The 15,686-nt window shown below is 46.1% G+C and overlaps 1 protein-coding gene across 1 annotated transcript; it reads left to right on the forward strand.

The window, feature by feature from the left end:
- The first annotated feature begins 7,667 nt into the window (after window positions 1-7,667).
- Ahsg (alpha 2-HS glycoprotein) lies at window positions 7,668-15,265 on the forward strand. Its single transcript, NM_001172913.1, is given in 7 exon segments — window positions 7,668-7,907; window positions 10,122-10,232; window positions 11,299-11,383; window positions 11,730-11,893; window positions 12,813-12,911; window positions 13,883-13,966; window positions 14,568-15,265. Coding segments are annotated over 7 exon segments (1,077 nt in total). The 5' UTR covers window positions 7,668-7,694; the 3' UTR covers window positions 14,889-15,265.
- The last annotated feature ends 421 nt before the right edge of the window (window positions 15,266-15,686 follow it).

Consider the following 15,686-nt stretch of genomic DNA (forward strand, 5'->3'; position numbering starts at 1 on the left):
GGATCACTGTGTCTTGGGGTCAGTTTCACACACGATATCTCCAGCCTAACAGTGATGACAACAAAAACTTCCCTTACAGAAGGAGAAACATTTGATGAGGCCAACCCTTATTCTAAATCCACTCCGACTTTTACATTGTGACTCTTCCTCAAGGCCAGGGCCAGGGCGCAGCAAGCAAGGGAGAGACCTAACACGCAAAATTTACGGAGGAGCCTCTCCGAGTGAACACGGCTTCCCGTTTTTCGCTCCATTTTAGCCTGGCCTCCTGCCACTGTCCTCAGCTGCCCTTAAATGCAGCTTCCTTGCAAGGATGAGATTTCCAGTGCCAGGCTGCGAGATGTAGGCCAAGTTAGGAAATAGTTTGCAAAGTTCTGTCTCTCTATACCAAAACAAGAAGCAGTCTCCTCTGGTTACTGAGATTGAGTCTTTTCTGTGTCACTGTGGTCAGATCCACATCTTGCAACCATGGTACACTGGCACCGAGTACAAATGGCTCTTCCACATTATTAGGTAATGCCCTCCAAGGTGCTGCGTTACCTTGGCAAGAAAGCTACTGAGGGTAATTTATACTTCATGGATATTGGAGAAACAAATCTCAGTCAGTCTCCACAGGACATTAGGATAATTCATATAATAAGTCATGATCCTTTTGCTCAATAACTTTTAATTTTTTGGTGATGAAATATTGCTGGGCCAAATGAGTTGAGCTAACCACCTTTGGGGTAGATAAGATCTTCTTATCACTCTGTACAGGCTCCTGACTTCAGAGACAGAAGGTGCTCAATAAACGTTTGTTCATTGAACACATGAATGAAGAGACACCAGGCTTATCAGCAATTGACTTCCCGCCTTCCTAGGGCAGAGGCACTTTAAGAATCAGAAAGGGTCACTGACTTAAACCAACCACTGCTACTTCCCTCTGGGGAAAGCAGTCATTCCCTGGTTTTCACTGACATGCACGGTCCGTGCTTTGTTTGTGTAACACTGGGTTTCTAGGTCTCACCTTTCATGCTGTCTGACTCACTACCTGAAGCCCATTTATCTCTATCCTTCTCCTAGACCAAGGCCCACTGGTGGGGCCACTGATGGAATCAACCTTGAAAGTGCCATCCCTGAGTTTGTGGTGATCTTTCTTGTCCTGGCTCCTGGCTGGCAACCGTAAGCACTGAACTCTGCCTTGGAAAAGTTCAAATGCACCACCTGTGCTTTTGATCAGTGGGGGCACTGGTGCCATTCTCAGTGGTCACCTTGAGGTGTCAACCTTGAGTGGCACTGTCTGGCACCATGTTGCCATCTCCTGGAGATTGTGTCTCCTCTTCTGCTCCCAAGACCTCTGAGCCTGCTCTCTTCAAGCAATTTTATATCCATATCATAGCGTGAGTGCAAAGGACATGGTTATATTCAGTGATGTGGGCCCAAAGAGAAAAATGCACAGATGAGGAATCAGAACAATGAAGCAGATGATCAGGAAATGAAATACAAGCTTATTGGCCATTGGTGTTCAAAGACGCTGTGATCAACAAATGAAATACGAGTTTATCGGCCTTTGGCATTCAAAGATGCTGGAGTCAGACAAAACAGATGCAACATCACTCATGAGTGTGTGCACTGAGCATGAGGAAATCTTTTGAAGTTTGAAATCGGCATCTTCAGGTCCAGGGAAACACTAGTAACCTTCCTTTGTCACCAGTGTGACAGTTATTTTGGAAGACATATCAAAATATCATGTACTTTCTCATTTGTTAGTAGGTAAATGGCAACACATCTTTCTGAAAAAAAAAGAAAAATAAGAGATCATTTTATTCAGTCTGACACTAAAGCTATTTTAGTTTGTATTTATTACATAAATGGAGTAGTTGAGAGAAAACCAAGGGTATTCATAAAATACACTGAGAAAAAAAATTTTTTATAACACTAAACAGAAAAAAGCCAATCAAAACAAACCAATGAAAATGATACAGGACTTCAAAACAAGATAATAGGAAATCAACAGTGGCTACCATAATATATCTTGTTATAGTTGCCCATATCATCAGACATAATGAAATCAAACAAAACAAAACAGAATAAGACTAATCCAAACAAAACAATGAAAATGATACAGGACTTTGAAACAAGATAGTAGGAAAATAACAATGGCTACCACCTTCCTTTTCCAGACAATTCCTCTTCTTTCACAGGCACAATATCTATTGTACATTTTGGATTCCACCAAATCCTTCAGACTTTTATACTAAGGCGGAAACATAATGTTTACCAATGTGAATTCAAATCATTTCAGCCAAGAGCATGATCACAACTTGTATCCATTTACCAAGAAGATCTTTGAGATTATCCTTCTTTATACCTGAGTGGTTTTCCATTGTATAAAAATGCCATTTCTTCCTTATCCATTCTCTGGTTGATGGGCAAGCTAGCCCTGCTTTTTTCTGGTTCCTTGCCACATGGAGCATGTTTTTTCTCCTTTGACTTTCAACCTATGAATTTCCTTTTGATTTAATGTGTTTCTTGTATACTGTGTATTGATGGATCTTGTTTCTTGATTCACTCTGCCTGTGTTTCTTTTTATTGATGAATTGAGGCCATCCACATTAATAGTTATGACCAACATACCCTGGATCATCTATGCTATGTTATTTTCCTGCAATTGGTTTCCTACTTTCCTCTTCCATTCAATTGCCTGTCTCCTTTAGTGATCCCCCTCTACTGGTGTTCCTGGAACCATGGCCATCTTGATCTCTTTCTAGACTATCCTTCAGTACTCTTTGTAGGGTTGGCTTGGTGATCATGAGTTCCTTCAGTTGTTCTTTGTCATGGAAATATATTATTTCTCTATTAATTGTGAAAGATAGCTTTTCAGGGTACATCGATATGGGTTGGAAGTTGTTTTGTTTCAAGACTTGAAGTACTTCACTCCACGCTCTTCTTGACTTGATGTTTTGTATTGAGAAGTCTGTCATGATTCTGATGGATTTTCCATTATAGGTGATCTATTTCTTTTCTTAACAGCATTTAATATTCTGCTCTTGTGTAGAATTCCTGGGATCTTCATTGTTATATATCTGGGGATAGATTTATTTTGGTTATGGCTGGTTGGAGTTCTATATGTCTTACTTATCTGTATGTCAGCTTTTTCCCCATGTTTGGGAAGTTCTCGGCTATTACTTCTGTAAATAGTCTGTACATCATTTGTGTTGACTTCTGCTTTTTTGCTGACACCTGTCATTCTTAAATTACTTTTCTTTGCATTGTCTTGCAGCCATTGAATGGTTTTTCTGGTTCCTTATTATTTTCAAGAGATCTTTCCTTTTGTGATCACTAGCTTCAATTCTGTCTTCGAGGTCTGAAAGTCTATCTTCAGTTTCTTTCAAGCAGTTTTGCCAGCTTTCAATGGAGATTTAATTTCCTGAATATCTCTTTGAATCTGTTTCATGAATTTCAATTCTTCCCTATATTGCTCTTTCAAAGTTTACCTCATTTTCCTATGCTCCTCTTTTAAATCTATGTCATCTTTAGCTAAATGCAGCAACCCTTTCATTATGTTTGTCATTTCTTCTTTTACTGGAGGTATTATTCATGATCTGATTTCTTTTACAGCATCATGAAGTAGTTTCTTTGCTTCAGTTGCCATCATCCCAGAAATTTCAGACATGTGACTTTCACTTTCTTCCATGTCCATGTCTCCTGGACTTGTTCTGTGTGGGCTGGAGGCCAGAGATTGCCTTTTGTTCATCTTGACACTTTCCTGGGTTTCTCCAGATGAGTTGGTTCCCAGGTGCCTCCTGCATTGGCTGCCCATTTGTGGTGAAGGCACATGGGTCAGGCACCTGGGTTCCTGGGCAGGTGGTGGGGTGCAGAGCAGGCTTTTCCAGACCTTGTGGCTACACTGAGGAGACTTCCTCAATGGGAGTGAGGGAAGGGCTGTCTGCATCTTCTTCTGGGCCTGGCTGCTGCTTCTGAAGAAGAATTTTGATGATTTTTAAATATCTAAATTCCCACAGAAGTCAGCATGGAAACAGGACACCAGCAGAGCTGACAGCACATTAGTCAAATAGCTGGGGCCTACAATGTCCCACCCTTTCTGACAGGTAATTTGACCACAGAAATCACGTGCTTTATAAATGTCCAAACAATCTGGGTCAAAGTACATACTTTATGATCCAAATCATATTAAAAGTGTTTTGTATGGAAGAAAATACAATATGGAAATGCACTGAAATTAACACCATTTATTTCTGCATGATAAGATGGAAGATGTTTGTTGGGATTCTGTTTATAAGTGGTAGAATGACAGGTGAGCTATTCATTGGTCTTTACCACGTGCCTTACTTTTGTAGCTTTAGCAAAACACCTAATGAGCTAAACATCTAGCATCACCTGAACTATTCAGTGCTTTAGAACTCATCATTAGTGGAAGATCCAAGAACAAAGATATCAAAAGAGATAGTTCATATAGAAGACAGAAATGACCCAAGCAGATTATGATCAGGAGGATTTATGAGCAGATGGATTTTTAATTTTCTCCTCACATCCTCAGATTGGAATGGGCAGATGGATTTTTAATTTTCTCCTCACATCCTCAGATTGGAATGGCAATAGAACCATCCTGGGACAAACATGAGAATCCCAGAGTGGAGGAAGAACCAAGCCCATTCTGGAGGGAGTGAGGAGTGGAGGTGGGGTGTTACATTGTAGGAGAAGCCCCCCAGGGTACCAGAGCAGTGCAGAACCTATGATGATAGCAAGTGTCCCCAAAGAAGGCAGCTTCTTGAGGCCCTACACCTTGTGTAGTTTCCCCATGCTTAAAGGATGGAGTGGCACCTTGCTGAGGGAAAGCTGTGGCCTATAAAAGGTTTCATAGCTGGAAGAAGGGAGCCCTGATCGGGGACACAGGGAGGACTATCTTGCTGTGGATTAAGAGGGGACAGGCAGGACAGTAGCTCACAGGTGGAGCCACAGTAGACACGTGGGTGCCTGATGAGCAGAGGAGGCAGGTTACCTGAAGGCAGAGCCACCACAGGCCCTTGCAGTACAAGGCAAGGAGGACACCCCTCTCGCCTTTAGTGCCATTCACGTAAGTGTCCCTTTCCAGTTCATCTTAAAGCTTTGACCTGGGTGTCTGGGAAATTAGGTTACCAGGAAACGACTAGATCAAACTTTCACAAAGAGGGGCCCAGAGTCCGAAATTCAGTTAGCTGGATGCGGGGAACACCTGGAGGACTCTGCTCAGAAGAAGTGCAGCTGTCTCCTTCTTGGATAAATGTGGCCCTGTCTCCATGTGTTGATATGTACAGAGCTGGCCAAGCCATTTCTTTGTGTCTTTGGTTGGTTCTAAGCAATGAAACTGGGCTGGCTGAGGAGCTAATGTGGCACCTCTGAAGCAAAGCGACAGGTCAGTGTTACCCTGCCTAGCGACTCCCCAGGTGGGAAGGAGAGCCATGCTCCACACTATCTGCTGGGACCCAGACTTGAGAAAGAGGTTGTGATTTCCCAGGGCAAAAAGGATTGTCCATCAGAGTTGAAGTACTAACCCCAAATTATTGGATACTCTCTCAGTTGTGTTTGCAGATTACTGTCTTCATTTCTCGCCCTCTGCATATTGCAGAGGTGATCTCAGACCTCCTATCTCGCCCAACTCATGGCTCTTCAGTATTTCCTGCCTTTCTCACTGTTGCTCATCCTGGAGCCACTCCCCTCACGGAGAATTAATAAAATCCAGGTTGGGCCCTGGGTCGTGGCCTTTGTTCTAGTGAATCACCATTTTGGCTGGACTTAGGACACTTTGGTTCCCTATAACTATAAATATGTCTTAGTGTCTTTATTCTAGCCTTGGGTTGCACTGGAAGTGGTAGATTGGAATTAACTTGCTAGAATTCCAGTAACGTTCCCATGGGATTACAATTATAAACTTCCCAGACCAGGATGTGATCCAGGAAAGGGCTCCCTATTGCTGGGGGAAAATACTGCTGTATTTTATATCCCTGGGACCATGAATAATGAGATGTAAGCTCACAGAGACCCTTTTTCAAAGTTCTCAAATATTTAGTGATGACTACACTTACTGTACTTTTGAAGATTATTTTAAAGAAAGGTGTAACATGCTCAGAATGTTCATGAATGAGGCCCTTGAATTAAATAGGCACAAGGTGCTGAGGAGTTGTTTTGAGGGATGACCGGAGCCCCTTCCTTGTCTCTAGGAACCAGGAGTCCCTGTCCTTAGGGACCTGGAGACTGACCACATTCTGCCATTGATATGTGGGTATGCCACTGGGAACGAAGGTGAAAGTTCCCTACAACCTCCTCTGTGCCCTGTCCCTGCCCCCCACCTCCCTGACCTCACCTGCACCTGAAAATCAGTATTAAGCTTCTTTCCAGAGGGCCCTTTCTTCTCTTGTCCCCTCCCCATCCTTGCTTCCCTCCTTCTCTTTGCTCTTCTTTTTCTTCTTCTCTTTCTCCCTCCTCCTCTTTTTTCCCCTTCTTCCTTCTCCATTCCCCTTCTCCTTCTTTTTTTTAAACCCAATTTTATTTTTCCTGAAGCAATATCAAAGCACAGAACAAGTCCACCCACATACAAGGACAACCTCTAACTCTCTGAAGAGCATGTTGGTTTCCATGTTAGAGTGGCTTTGTTCCAGACTAAACCAAGTCCTCATGTGATGTTTCCCAAGCCCCCACCTGGCCTGACACCCTCTTTGGTGGTGGTACCTGTGCTGGTCAAGGGCCGCTTAAAGGATGCTGAGTGTAGGCAACACCCGGGTCCTGTGCTCTGGCCACAAAGACAAGCTGTCCTCCTGCTAAGCCTACAAAGAGAGTGAAGGGGACAGTTGTGTTCTCAACTGACCCAGGAATTTATCAGCAGGGCAGTGTTGGGTTGGAACCCAGAGCCTGTGAGGCCAGGACTGTACTCATGTACTGCACTGTACGCATGGGCTGTCTGGGGGCATACAGCTACTGGTGCCAATGGCATGCGACTCCCCTGGAGACCTGGTTCATCCATCCACACTTGCAGGGCCTTGGCAGTGAGGCCTGGAGAAAGGAGGATGAGGGGACCCTCAAACCCTTGGTTGCATTCCTCCCTACTGTAGGAACCCCTCCTTTGCAACAGGAACATCTCTCTTCATTTCTTCTTTCCTTCAAGGGCCTCCAAGACCTTGTGTCCCATCATCCACTGCGCCTTTGCTATCTGTGTGAGCTGTGTTCTCCCTCCAGGGCCCTTGTGGAAGAGCTGTTGCCCCCAGCACTGATGATAGCCTCAAATGTCTGAATACTCCCCACCTTCACATACAGACCCCCTGGTGTGCTCAGATCCTGGCAGAGGGTGCCCCGCTGCCTGCCAGCCCTGCCACACTCTGAAGCTGGCTGCTCTGTCTGCCTGGTCCCCTCATCAGCCCCCTCACTGCTGTGGTCTCCATGTTCCAAGCAGACATTGGAGCCCCTCCCCCAGAGCAGAATTGACTTTGGAAGATTTCTGGGGGACCAGTGATGTCCCAACTTGTTTGCTTTTCCAGGGCTGATGTTTGCAGAGACTAAAACTGAAATCATTCCACATCCTTGCGCAATGCCTTCAGTAGGCTCCCACAGATAAATGAGGCCTTCTGCCCCTCTATCTGCCTAGCTTCCTAAGCAGAGTACCTGGGTTGGTTCAGAAGCCTCCTGCCATCCACTCACTTGCCAGGGACTCTCCAGGGGCAGCTATGAAGTTCTTTGTTTTGTTCCTTTGCCTTGTTCAGCTCTGGGGCTGTCACTCAACCCCAGTTGTCTTGGGGCTGGAGGAGAGGAACCCAGCTTGCGATGACCCAGAGACCGAGGCGGCAGCCCTGGCAGGTGTGGACTACCTCAATCAGCATGTTCGTTGGGGCTACAAGCACGTCTTGAACCAAATTGACAAAGTCAGAGTGTGGCCTCGGGTAAGTGAGCTTGGGGTGAGTGAGCTGGAAGCACCTGTGCATGGAGCCCAAGCTGGTGCTGCAGAGGACCAGCACTTCCCAGCACAAATGAAGCCGCAGTGGGGAAACCGAGTTCTTGCCAAGCCTGGAAGAAGGGGCAGGTGCACAGCAAGCGGGAGACAGTTCTCCAATCAGTGGGATGTGTGGGAAGAGGGAGGAGAAGAAAATGCTTCCATGGCTATTTTGCAGATCACAGAGGGAAGGCACGGTTTGCTGAGAAAACTAGGGCCCAAGAGACTGGCTCCTAGTACCAAGTTATCTCTGCCAATCATTTACTTTTCTTGGCTTCTCTCTCATAAAAACTGGGAGTCAATGGAACTTGTATTTGGCAAGTGCTTACTTGGGTCAGGCTCTTCCACACAGCTCATTTCCTGGACTTCCCTGCCCTACTCCAGTCCTGGTCAGTAGCTGTAATCTTTAGGTAGATAGAGACACAAGGGCTCTGATGTGTTGTCACTATTAGCTCAAGGCCATAGTGAGCATTCGGGGTGGGATTTTATTTCAGACCTGGCTTCCTTCCTCCATACAAGGTGTCTCCCAAAACACATTCCTTACATTTCAGAGAGAAATTTTAAGAGGATTCACTTCTCCACATGCTTGACAAGAAAACAGTGCAGGCTGAAGCCAGTGACCCTAAAGAAAGACTGAAAACGTGTTTAGGAAATCAGTTGAGAAATTTGGAAGGGTGGGAAAAAAGTGTTTGTCAGCTACTCATTTTGGAATTAGATTTGACATCTATTTATGGATAATATTTCAGCAATCATCTCAAGCTTCCTTGAATAAGAGCTAGTCTCAGGTGCTATGGGAGCTATTAGGATAAGTCCTTAAGATTACCAACATTTGGCTGTTTTTTGACGTACAAAAGTGATCATTTTCCATGTTTCAACCCAATACATGGGTGAGAAAGACAGTTTGTGCCCACAAGGGACCTGCAATATAGGAGGGAAAGTAAGGTAAAGACCAGGATATCAGGACTGATGGTCGACCCCTGATTTCACAAAGGGACAAGCCATTTGAAACGAGGACCAGCTGGGAATTTTTTTTTTTCTTTTTGAGGCAGGATCTCACTATGCCATTCAGGCTGGCCTTGAACTTTGTAGTCTAGGCTGGTCTTGAACTTGCAATGATCCTCCTGCCTCAGCCTCTCAAGTGCTGGGATTCCAGATGTGTGCCACCACACTCGGCTTCAGCTGGGGAATTTTAAGAGTGATGCTGAACTAATATTGGTGGCTCAGAGAAGCGACTGATCAGTTTAGGGGACATAAGCACGGATCACACATCTGTGAATGAAAGAGCAATGGGTAGGCATCGTGAGGAGCTCAGATATGCCTGGCCCCTGGTCACTGCAGCTCTGAGTCCCTTCCGGAAGTGCCTTTGGATACACCTGCACTCTGATCAAAACCTGTAGCACTTCTCCAGGGGCTTCAGGTACGAGTGAGTCAGGCAGAACTAAAATGAGAGACAGATCCAGGCTGAGACCTGACGGAAAGGACACCTAAACAGGTGAACAAACAAGAACAATTCCAAAGAGTTAGGCAAGCATCCTAAGGGCTTCTGCGTTGGTGATAAAGTGTTTCCTAGTTACAGAATAGACTCGCTCTTCTCACCAGCAGCAGTCGCCAGCAGGGTGCAGTAGAGAGCACCCGCTGCGAGCCCAGGAAATTAAAGCCAAAGGACAAAGCAAAAGCCTAGGGCCACAGCATCAAATAACCCGTAAGAAGGAAAAGACAATGGGAGAAAATAGGCGATGAGAGGGAAGGAAGAACGGTCTAGAGGGAGGGATAGAGAGGATAAAGGAAAGGCAATAAGCTATCACCCCACACCTGCACACAGCTTGATGAAGAAACCCAAAGCTGACTTTTTGAAAGCACTGCTTGAAGAGCGATATTTTTAACATTAAAAAAAAAAGTACCAACACACATTTCCAAGTTTCCAAGTAAAGTCCAAAGTGAGATCTGTGTCTCGATCCCTTGCACAAGCCCACAGTCCTTCCTTCCTTGAAGCATCGTTCGGCATTTGCCTAGACGCCAGAGGAAGACCCCGAAAAGCCCCGAAGATGGGTCATGAGCCTGACCACGGGCCAGGCCAGTACTGGACAGAATGGAGACGGAGGAAGGGTGTGTGGGGCGGGCCTGGGCGGAGGGCGCTGCTCACGCACTCGTCTTCTCTCCACAGCGGCCCTCCGGAGAGGTGTATGAGCTTGAATTCGACACGCTGGAGACCACCTGCCACGCCTTGGACATCACGCCCTTGGCGAACTGCTCTGTGAGAACGGTGACCCAACACGTGAGTGCCCCGCGAGCGTATCAGGCGATTCCACCCGGGGGCAGCAAAGAGCAGGACTCGGCGCGTGTACCAGCTTTGCAGCTTTCTGAAATCGCTATTGGACGTTGCTTTCTGTGGGCTGTTTTCCTCCCCACCCCTCGGGGTTGAACACAGGGTTTCGCGCGTGCTAGGCAAGCGCTGTACCTCTGAGCTGCATTCCCGGTGCTTTTATTTTTTCTTTTCTTTTTCTTTCTTTCTTGTTTTTTTTTGGGGGGGGGGCTTTTTGAGACAGGGTCTCTCTCTGCAGTTCAGACTGGCTTTGAGCTCTCTTTGTAACCAGGCTGGTCTTGAATTTGCAACAACTGTCCTGTCTCAGTCTCCCGAATGCCGGGATTATAGGCGGGCGCCACCAAGCCGGCTCTTTTTTTTTTTTTTTTTTTTTTTTTTTTTTTTTTTAATTTAAAGAAAAAAACAAAACAGAAAAAGTGTAGAAATAATACATAATTTTAAAAAATAAATAGTAAGAAGTCACTACTTGATAATTACATATTGTCTTCTTAGAAATAGTTGTTCAAGTTACAAAAGTAAAGCATACAAAATAGACAAACAGCGAGACTGTGCAAACAGTTCTGTTCAACGATCCAACAAAAACTTAGTAATACGGTTTTCAATTCTACACACCTAAACACACATCTAGTTATAAACTTTAGAGCACTTTCTTTTCCTCTCTTTTTTACAATAGCAATTACACATTTTGGGTTTTATTACTCCTACATTTCTTACTACTTTTTACTCTAGAGACACAATGTGATATTTATAAATATGATTCTTATTTATTTCACTAATGAGAATAGTCTTAAGTTTTTGTTTTTTAAACAAGGGCTAGCTAAATTGCCCCGGCTGGTCTCGAACTTGAGACCCTCTGGCCTTGGCCTCTGTAGTAGGTGGGATTACAAGCGTGCCACCATATCTAGGGCTAGCGTTAATCTGTATTATAAGTAACTCTCTTGAAGTCTCCCCTGGAAACAGTGTGCTGTGGCCCGCGAGGCCGCTTTTCCCTGGGACCTCACGGTGGGTTTTTCTCTAGGCGGTGGAAGGGGACTGTGACATGCACGTGCTAAAACAGGACGGCCAGTTTTCCGTGGTGTTTGCAAAATGCGAGTCCACTCCAGGTACAGACACAGGGTCATTTTCTTATTTTTCTCGTCCCTGTAGACCGCCTAGGGGAGGAATCCGCATAATTAACCGTACGGTTCTAGTAGCTCTGTCGGCGGCGAGGACCAGAGCAGCTAGCCTTCCCGGGTCTCGGGATTTTAAGGAGCTGTTCTCATGGGGGTGAACATGGGCCCTTGGTAGCGGAGACTCCTGCGTGGCCCACCCCAAGGCTTAGTTAAGAAGCAGGAGGAGGCCTGAAGCTGCCCGCCCAAGCCCAGCCACGTTCTGCACACGCGGAGCATCCGGAGCCAGGGCGCTCAGTGGGGCGCGCAGTGAACGCTTCCCCTCTGCCCCTCTGTGCAGACTCCAGGGAGGACGTGCGCAAAGTGTGCCCCCAGTGCCCCCTGCTGACGCCTGTGAACAACACCAAGGTGGTGCACGCGGCCAATGCCGCCCTGGCCGCCTTCAACGCGCAGAACAACGGCTCCCACTTTGAGCTGCTGGAGATTTCCCGCGCTCAGCTCGTGGTAAAGACGGAAAAACCCGGGGCCAGAGTGGGAGGTGGGAGTGGCACGTGTGGCGAGGGCGGGGTGAGGGAAGAACAAGGTTCCCAGAGTATGCTGGTGAGTGTCGTGAGGACCCCGAAATCCTCAGGGGCTCCCCAGGGCTTGCCACAGATGGGCACAGCCCCCTTCCTGGGCGTAGCTAAAGGCCCGGCTTTCGGGGTGCAGACTGCCGATTTCCGGCCTCCACACAGTCACCACCCAGCGCCACCGCATCGCAGCAGCCTGCAGTTGCACTCACCAGCATGTGCTGCTTATACTGACTGGCAGAGAGCCACAGGATCCTAAAATGCCTTTTGAATCATCGGGGAAGGAAACATCTACTTTTCTCCAAGATGGTTTGGCATGGTTGGATGTAATATAATTACAATATGTGAGAAGCCTGAGAACCTGGATAGTCGCCATGGCATACTTGGAGATGCATTTATATAGATGGTGTTCCTTTTCTCTCGTTGCTGGGACAAAATACCCAACACAAAAAATTAAAGAAGGAAAGTTTTATTAGCTTACAGTTTTCGGAGGTTTCAGTCCATAATCAGCTGGCTGCAAGGCAAGGTGAGGTGGTCCTGGGACAATATTTCAAGGCAGCAGCCAGAGCTAAATGGGGAAGAGCAAGCCTGTTTTCCTCACTGATATTGTACACAGGCCAACCCTGCCCAGGGCGGGTGTAGCACTCACAAAATCTCTGTGCCCCCCTCTTGCACAGGATGAGGATATTTAAAGTAAGGATCGTGGCTCCCTGCTGAGTCTCTCAGTTAAACTTCTAGACTTCTCAAGTTGACACACTGTATCAACCCTAACAGGTGATAATTCTTTTAACCAGAAAGATGCAGCTCCTTTCAGGTCATATTTCTTCAGGTTCATTTTCCTGTTTTCTTCTCAGCCTCTCCCAGTTTCTACCTATGTAGAGTTTGCAGTGGTAGCTACTGACTGTGCTGCTGCAGACGGCACAGATCCAGCCTGCTCCGGGCCACCAAAAAAGGTAAGCAGGCCAATGGTCAGTGCTACCCGGCAAGGCTGGTTGTACAGCATGGAACCCTCATGTAGTTTGTATCTGGGGGCTGTGGGAAGAAAATAACAGTGCAAAATCTCCATTTCCTGGGGAGCTGGGTCATGGCAGACTTTCCTCTGCAGTCTTACCCCCCCCCTTAACAATGGTCACCAAATCGACTCCCTCACTGCAGGTACACAGAATTAGAGGAAAGATAGGGCGTACGTATGTCCTAATAAAGACAGGTCATGCCCAGATGCTGGTGTAGGAAGCATAGATTTCCTAGAAATACCTCGGATGCAAAAGCTTTCAAGTCCTTGCGCCAGTCAGTCATGTCCACTTGCAGGAATTTAGCCTAAGAAAGTGATCAGAGATGTTTGACAGAGATAGATCTACAGAGATGAAGATAGATCACCACAGATATAAAATGACAGAAAGGGAAAGATGCCAGTGTCTAGCAGGATGGCATCATTGTAAAGTACATGTGCATCATTAAGTAGAAAATTATGCAGGATAATGAAAGATAGGAGAAAATGCTATTCTATTAAAGTGTACAAAAAAACAGGACATGTATGAGGTCATGAGTTTGACCCCTGCTACCAAAGCAAACAAACAAAACCAGGACATCCAATGATATGATAACAAATTACATGTAATATTTTTAAAAAATAATAAAGACATGCATTGATATTAGCAATAGGACTTCTGAGGCCACCACCATTTCTGGGATGCTGGGTGATCTTGGTCACTTGAGTAGTACTTCTGCATTGGTCTGTGTGGACATAGAATTATATATTATATATCTTTTAGAAGCAGAAACTGTAAACTTGAAAAAGGTATTTTTAAGAAGGATTAAAATTTTGGTTTTTTTACCTTGATGTATACTTGTATCAGTGACGCCAAGGGAGAAATTCGTTTGTTTGTTTTTTTAATGTATTAAAATAACCCCTCTCTTTTGGCAGCAATATGGCTTCTGCAAGGCGACAGTCGCTGAGAAGCTTGGTGGGGAAGAAGTTTCAGTGACCTGCACGGTGTTCCCAACACAGGTAACAGTGTGATGGAGACTCCTGCTCCTGCCTTCTGAATCCAGCTGTCCCTTACCATCTCTCGATGGTGCATTTGTAAAAACAGGCATGTGCTGTCCTGTCCTTCTGAACCTTACAGTGTAAGTGACACCGGAGGATGCAGAATCATCAACACACAGGACATTTCAGGATGTCTCCTTCCCCTGAACTGGTGGCTACAGGGTAGAGCAGTCCTAGTATGTGCTTGACAAGGCCACCTGTGATTCCTGGGAGGGGTGGGTGGCTCCCTGAGCTACAGGAAGAGATGGGCAGAGTTGCCTGGCATATCAGTGGCTGCACATGTGGAGGACAAAGAGTGAAAGTGAGCTGTACATGCTGAGTTGCTATATGTGAGAACACTTGTATGTGAGAACACCAGATACCCAGATAATCCTGGTGAGGCTGGGGTCCCAGGTAGCTCTGACAACAATCCTTTGTATCTATGCAGTTGTTTTTTGCTAAATTCCTTGCAAATACAAGTCATTACTGTGGGGAAATTGGGTAGGGGTACCACCCAGACCTGAGGGTGGGTTTGCTTGGGAGGAGGAAGCAAAGTAACCCAGGGAAATGTTTTTCTCTCTAGCCTGTGGCCCCCCTGCCCCAGCCAGATGCAGCCTCATCAGCAAACCCACCCCCTGCAGCCGACCCAGCTGTATCTCCACCCTCTTCACCTAGTGTGCCTGTGGATTCTGTGGCACTGGGACCCAAGAGGGTGTTACTTCCACCCCCCGTGCACCGGGAACACTATAACCTGCGCTACAGCTTCCCAGATGTGGATTCAGCCTCAGGAGAAGCATTCGGCCCAAGGCAGAAGCCCAAGGTGACACATCCTGGCGTGGCCAGTGGTGTTGGCCCAGTGCCTCCTCCCCCATGCCCTGGGAGGATCAGACACTTCAAGATCTAGCCTAGACACAGCAGAGATGAGAAGGTTGGGCAAAGAGAACACAGCCACTAGTTTGTCCAAGTCTGGGTGTGGGTGGGGACCTTGTCCGTTGTGAAAGCCAGTATCACGTGTGTCTGGAGTCAGAGCAAGTCTTGAATCCCAACTTCTCTTCATGCCTTGGAGGATAGAAACAGACAGGGTGATGGTTATGTCTGATGGAAGGTCACCAGCTTGATCATTATTGTTTTGCTGATAAACCACTGCCATGGTGTTCTCTGCCTTCTCGTTGACCTTGTATTCACAGTCGGACTGTGACTCTAATGGTGCTCTTGCCAAGCTTGTATCTGCCTACTAATAAAGTGCCTGAGGGACCTTCCTTAATAAAGAAGGCTCTGAACTGAAATGCAGTGCGATCGTGGTTATTACTTACTTAATGCCAGGTCTGCTTGCTTGTGTGTGTGTTCTTTCTTCCCCCAAACCTTGTACTCCAGCAGATCTCCATGGAGATAGAAAGAGAAGAGAGAAAAGCTCTGCGGTGTTACAGTATAAAGGGAAAAATGAGATTAAGGTCTGCTCACAACCTGTAGCCCATTGGCCATTTCTTTCTGAGAAAGCAATGCTTTTTATTCAGTAAGGGACAGAACGTGTTGCCAAAGGAGAGCCATGTGCCTGACCTTCATACGGAGAGGGTGACCATTTGTTTTTCTCAAGACTTGGGTTAGGAAGGATTGGTAATTAATACAGGAATTTTGCATTAACTATATTTATTCATTATTTATGTTTAAAACTCCTGTTAAATGTACTGTATTCATTTCATTT

This window comes from Cavia porcellus, unplaced genomic scaffold (genome assembly GCF_034190915.1).
Source record: "Cavia porcellus strain 051 isolate PalLab524CR breed Dunkin Hartley unplaced genomic scaffold, mCavPor4.1 scaffold_14, whole genome shotgun sequence".
NCBI classification, from domain to species: Eukaryota; Metazoa; Chordata; class Mammalia; order Rodentia; family Caviidae; genus Cavia; species Cavia porcellus.